Raw genomic sequence first — 6000 nt, 5'->3', positions numbered from 1 at the left:
GCACCACACCGCACCCCATTACATCATTTCTGGGGGAAACACAGGACCCTGTAGATGAGCGAGGTTCCTGCAGCCTCAGTGTGGCGCTATATCCCTGAGGCAGGCGCACGGTCTGTAAGCCAGCTCAGTGCTGAGGGAGCGCACCTGTTCCACAGCGCCGGGGGCGGCCTGCTGCAGTACCACCTGCACCCTGAAGAGGGGGTTGGGGGTGGTCTTGCTGTCTCCGTTGACGGCCTTGGACAGCTCCAGCAGGGACCTCTTGATGTTGAGGCGCAGGGCTTCCTCCACCATGACGTCCATGTTCTCTGTGTAGGAGACCCAGTGCTCCTGCACCTGAGAGAGAGAGAGAGACAGGGAAATGTCACCTAATTCAGTCTGTCTCTCACACACACACACACACGCACACACGCACACACTCACACACACACACACACACACGCACACACACACACACGCACACACACACACACACACCAGTACCTCGGGCCCGTCTGAGCGGAAGGTCTGGTAGATGCGGGTCATGACGGAGACGATGTCGTGGTGGGCGGAGCGCAGGCGGAGCTGCTGGCTCTGTCGGTGGGCCTGCTGGTCCTCCTGGAACTCCAGGTCCTGGTACACCGTCTTCCCGTCGATCCTCACCAGCAGCAGCTCGCTCATGTGGCGGCAGATGCGCGCGATGGCCAGGTTCGCCGCCTTGTACTCGTCCACCAGCTGCTGCACCTGAGACACACACGAAGCACGAGCGAGGGGAGGAGAGGAAGGGAGGAGAGAGGAGAGAGGAGAAAAGGGGAGAGGAGAGGAGGAGAGGAGAGTGTGGAGAGGTTTGGAGGAGGGGAGAGAGAGGAGTGGAGAGGAGGAGGGGAGAGAGAGGAGAGGAGGGAAGGAGAGAGGAGATGAGAGGGGCAGAGGAAAGGAAAGGAGAGAGGATAAGAGTGGAGAGGAGAGGGGAGGGGAGGACAGGAGAGGAGAGGAGAGGGGAGAGGAGAGGAGAGGAGGAGGGGAGAGGGGAGAGGAGAGGAGAGAAGAGGGGAGAAGAGAGAGGACAGGAGAGGAGGGAGGAAAGGGGAGGAGAGGAGAGGAGAAAAGAGGAGAGGAGAGGAGTGAGGACAATAATAATAAACCCACATCGCACACATTATGTTCAAAGTGCTTTCCGAACAAAAGAACAAAACCACAGTGAGAACAGACAAAAAAGAGGATGAATATTAAAGGGAATGAAATGGGTGTATAAAATGTGACAAAGCACTTAAAATGGCTCAGTAATACAGAGATGAACAGAGAGCAAAGAAAAGAGGAAAGGTACACAGAAGATCTGAAGGAACAGGGTTTAGAGGAGGTGGGCATACACAGGAGAAAACCAGCCAACGTCTCAATTTCCCAATCTTTCAGTGAGAAGCATCTCCTCTCTCTCAGCCTCCTAAATCCCCACGATCAGCCGTCTCACAGAACCGAGCTGCACAGAACTCACGCCAGCCCTGCGTCCGGACCACCGCCCTGTCCCGCTGGTAACCACCCCGGTGCTCATTTTAACGTTCCCACTCTCCCGTAACGGGGGGGGCCCGCGATCCGAACGGGACACGGTGAAGGAGCGCGACGGGGGCCCATCAGCGTTCTCAGATCGCCTGAAAGACGTCCGCGCACCTACGAGCGGGAGGCGGATTCGCTCCTCCTCGACTCTCGGCTCTCCACAGATCTTGACATTGACTCGTAACGGGCTTGACTCCGACACCCAGGAGACGGCGGCTGCCATCCGCATCAATAAACGTTTTTTTTTTCTTTTCCCCGCCGCCGCCGCCGCCGCCGCCGCCTCCTGTCAGCGCCGCTCTCCGTCGGCGTGTCGTGTAAGACCAGACGCGCGCGGATCCCGGCCTTCTCGTCTCCTGACGCGCGCGGCGTGTAAGACGAGCGCTCCCCTGTCACGCTGACACCCGCAGGAAGCGGCGGGCGCCGATTCGCTGCCGTCGATCGCCCTTTTCGCCAGGGCGGCAACCAGCGGTAATCTGCGCACCCGTTACATTTTCGCGCGCGAGAAACAAATTCCCCAAAATGGACGTCGGTAAAGTAACAAAGGGAGTGAAGCTGCTGGCTGGCAGGTTTTGACTGATCCCGTGTAATTTACACCTCGTGCTCGCTCTGACCGTTTCGGCTTCCTACGGGTGGGATTCCTAAAAGCGCCAGCAGGACAGCGTGGGTTCTGTGAGGCTGTGGAATGCGTTTGTCTGCAGGCTGCGTGGTCGCCCCGGCGACGCTGACCTTGCTGGCCTGCACGCGGCAGTCGTTGGTGAAGAAGCTGGCCGCTTCGGGGCGGGACGCCCACAGGAGCTTGGACAGGCCGGGCTGGAACGTCTTGTCCAGGCAGCGGATTCGCTCCCGGAACAGGCCCAGCTCCTCTGGGGAAAGGGCGCTGATGATCCTGAGCACCGCAAACACACACACACACACGTGCGCGTACAGACATACACACACACACACACACACACACGTGCGCGTACAGACATACACACACACACACACACACACACGTGCGCGTACAGACATACACACGCGCACGCGCACACACACACACACAAACACACAAACACACACAAAAAATACAATTGGGACTGATTCAATTAATTATTGAAAAATGCTATTCCATTGATTCATCGACTTTAATTTCCTCAATCAAAATAATTTTTCCGTAGGACGGAGTGTAGCACAGTGGGTAAGGAACTGGGCTTGTAACCGAAAGATCGCAGGTTCGATTCCCGGGTAAGGACACTGCCGTTGAACCCTTGAGCAAGGTACTTAACCTGCATTGCTTCAGTATATATCCAGCTGTGTAAATAGATACAATGTAAATGCTGTGTAAAAGTTGTGTAAGTCGCTCTGGATAAAAGCGTCTGCTAAATGCCTGTAATGTAATGTAATTTAAAGGGAATTATCCCCAACACTGCACAGAAACTCCAGATGCTACGCACTGTCCCCCGACGTGACTCACACACTCACCACACTCCAGACCTCCAGAGCGAATTCTAAATCTGGCACTGACTGGCACTAACTGGCACTGACTGGCATATTGCGTAAGGAGAATATCTGCAAATACTGTGCATGCCAACCACCCTTTAACCCTGTGTGTTCTGTTTACTTATTACCACCTGTGAACCTGTTAGCCAGAGACATTACTGGCATTTTAAAGCAATACAGACATATGATGTATGCAAAAAAAACACCCGATATACCCAACATTTATTTCAATTCCAAACAATACGAAACAATATATATGGGTAAAGGTTGCCATTTATCGCTGCTGGATAACAGCTAACAATGAAAGTGTCACTCATTTTGTGATGAAGATGTAATTTATATCAGTCCACCATAATGAAGGCATGCGGAGCATAAATCCATGTTCATCAGTGAGAAATTAAAATTAAACAAGGTTGTCAGGCAGTAAATTATTGTTATTTACTGTTCTGAACTGATTAATTTAATAATGTTTCATCTTTATCGTGCTGTATTCAAAGAAACCGCACAAGCAGAAGGACATGAAGCAAATACAGATGATGAACATCAAACAGAAACACAAAACAAGGACCAGATTTACGGTCACTGGTTATGAAATAAATCTTGCAAAGGTGTCATATTCCTCTTTTACTAAAGGCTCAGAACAGGTCAATTTGACCTAAACTGAATACAAAGGTTAAAAAACAAGGACAGAGGATCTATAGGCAGTAAGCATAACATCATAAGCGTTTTGAAATGTCTTGTTAACAGCATGATGTGCAGTGTAAGAGCTGCTATGCAGCGTAGCATGCACTGCTGTACACAGTCAGTGCACAGCGCAGTGTGCACTACAGTACGCAATGTGAGAGTCAATGCAGGACGCAGCATGAATGTGTGCAGTACGCAGTCTGAAAAGTGTGCACTACACAGTGTGAAAGTGTGCACTGCGTAGTGTGAAAGTGTGCAGTATGCGGTGTGAAAGTGTGCAGTATACAGTACACAGAGTGAAAGTGTGCAGTGTGCAGTATGCAGTGCACAGTGTGAAAGTGTGCAGTACACAGCGTGCAGTGCACAGTGTGAAAGTGTGCAGTATGCGGTGTGAAAGTGTGCAGTATACAGTACACAGAGTGAAAGTGTGCAGTATGCAGTACGCAGTGCGCAGTGTGAAAGTGTGCAGTATGCAGTGTAAAAGCGCGCAGTACGCAGTGTGAAAGTGTGCAGTACACAGCGTGCAGTGTGCAGTGTGAAAGTGTGCAGTATGCAGTGTAAAAGCGTGCAGTACGCAGTGTGAAAGTGTGCAGTGCACAGTGTGAAAGTGTGCAGTGCACAGCGCGCAGTGCGCAGTGTGAAAGTGTGCAGTATGCAGGGTAAAAGCAGGCAGTACGCAGTGTGAAAGTGTGAAAGTGTGCAGTATGCAGTGTAAAAGCGTGCAGTACGCAGTGTGAAAGTGTGCAGTGCACAGTGTGAAAGTGTGCAGTACACAGCGCGCAGTGTGAAAGCGTGCAGCCCGGCGGCAGACCTGTTGTAGTCGCGCACCACCAGCAGCACGCTCTCCCTCAGGCTGCGCAGCTCGTCCCTGCGCTGGTACACGTCGGCCACGTAGTGCGGGATCTCAAACTGCAGCCGCTCCCAGTACTGGATCTCCCCAAACATCTTCAGCAGGTCCCTGCGCCACAGCACAGAGTCAGAGTCACAGAGTCAGCACAGTCCATCTGCAGCACCGAGATACCTGTCTGTGTGTGTGTGTGTGCGCTCATGTGTATGTCTGTGTTTATATGTGTGTGAATATGGGCGTGTGTGTGTGTATGTGTATATGTGTGTGTATATATCTACATATGTGTGTGTATGTGTATATGTGTGTGTATATATCTACATATGTGTGTGTACATGTGTGTATGTGCATATCTATGTGTGTACATGTATATATATGTGTGTGTGTGCATATGTGTATATATGTGTGTGTATGTGTGTATATGTATATATGTGTCTGTATATGGACCTGTGTGTATACGTGTATATATGAGTGTATATGGGCATGCGTATGGGTGTATATCAGTGTGTATGTGTGTGTATATGTATAAATGGGCGTGCGTGAGCGTGTATACGTGTACATGCGCGGGTACAGTCACACAAACGCGCGCTCCGGCGCGGGACGCACTTGTTGAAGTTGACGTCCAGCTTGCTGGGCTGGTCCCGGCAGCGGCTCATGAGCGGCTGCTCCAGGCGGACCAGGCTCTGGTGGTCCAGGCCGCGGCTCCACTCGCCGAAGACGCGGCGCGCGCGCTCGTCCAGCGCCTGCAGCAGCTGCGCGTGCGCCTGCTCCACCTCCTCCCGGTCGCTGCTCGCGCGCATGAAGTGGGCCTTCTGCAGCACCTGCGGGACGAGGCCGGGGGGGGGGGGGGGGGGGTGTTATGCTTCGCACGCAGACGCAGAGGCGGCGGCGCTCCTGAGCTCCAGCATGGTGCCCCCCCCGCCCGCCCGCCCGCCCGCCCACCTCTCTAAAGCTGTAATAACGGCCCCACAGGGTCCGGGACGGGGCCGGGCTTTGGGAAGATAAATTGACCCGATCCAGGTGATTAGCCGGATTTGGCGGTTCAGCGGCTGGCGGTAACGGCCCGCCGCCGGCCCCACCGGCGCCTCGCCGCCCCCCCCGCCGCCGGGCCGTGACTCAGCCAATTCCGGGGCTAAATTAGCGCTCCTGCTATTAGACGCCGCGGCTGAGCTGCCTCCGGAATGAATGGCTCTGCGCGGGTCACCCCCCCCGGAGCCTGCGCCCCACACCCCGCACCCCGCCATTCTGCACTGCAACACCTGCGCTGAACGCTCACAGGACCACGGGAGAGGGAGAGAGAGAGAGAGAGAGAGAGATAGAGAGAGAGAGAGGGAGAGAGACAGAGAGAGAGAGAGGGAGAGGGAGAGGGAGAGGGAGAGAGAGCGAGAGAGAGAGAGAGAGAGGGAGAGGAAGATGGATAGAGAGAGAGGGAGAGAGAGAGAGAGCGCGTTTGTGAACAGGGCTGA

General features: G+C 53.8%; 1 protein-coding gene across 1 annotated transcript in view; it reads right to left on the bottom strand.

The window, feature by feature from the left end:
• Positions 1–6000, bottom strand: part of dnah2 (dynein, axonemal, heavy chain 2) — a 108949-nt gene that overhangs the window by 81868 nt on the left and 21081 nt on the right. The window contains 5 exon segments of the mRNA XM_035410966.1: positions 145–333; positions 481–720; positions 2254–2413; positions 4502–4648; positions 5141–5355. Coding sequence (XP_035266857.1) covers positions 145–333; positions 481–720; positions 2254–2413; positions 4502–4648; positions 5141–5355 — 951 coding nt within the window.

Source organism: Anguilla anguilla, chromosome 3 (assembly GCF_013347855.1).
Source record: "Anguilla anguilla isolate fAngAng1 chromosome 3, fAngAng1.pri, whole genome shotgun sequence".
Lineage (NCBI taxonomy): Eukaryota > Metazoa > Chordata > Actinopteri > Anguilliformes > Anguillidae > Anguilla > Anguilla anguilla.
This window is presented reverse-complemented; position numbering and strand designations above follow the sequence as displayed.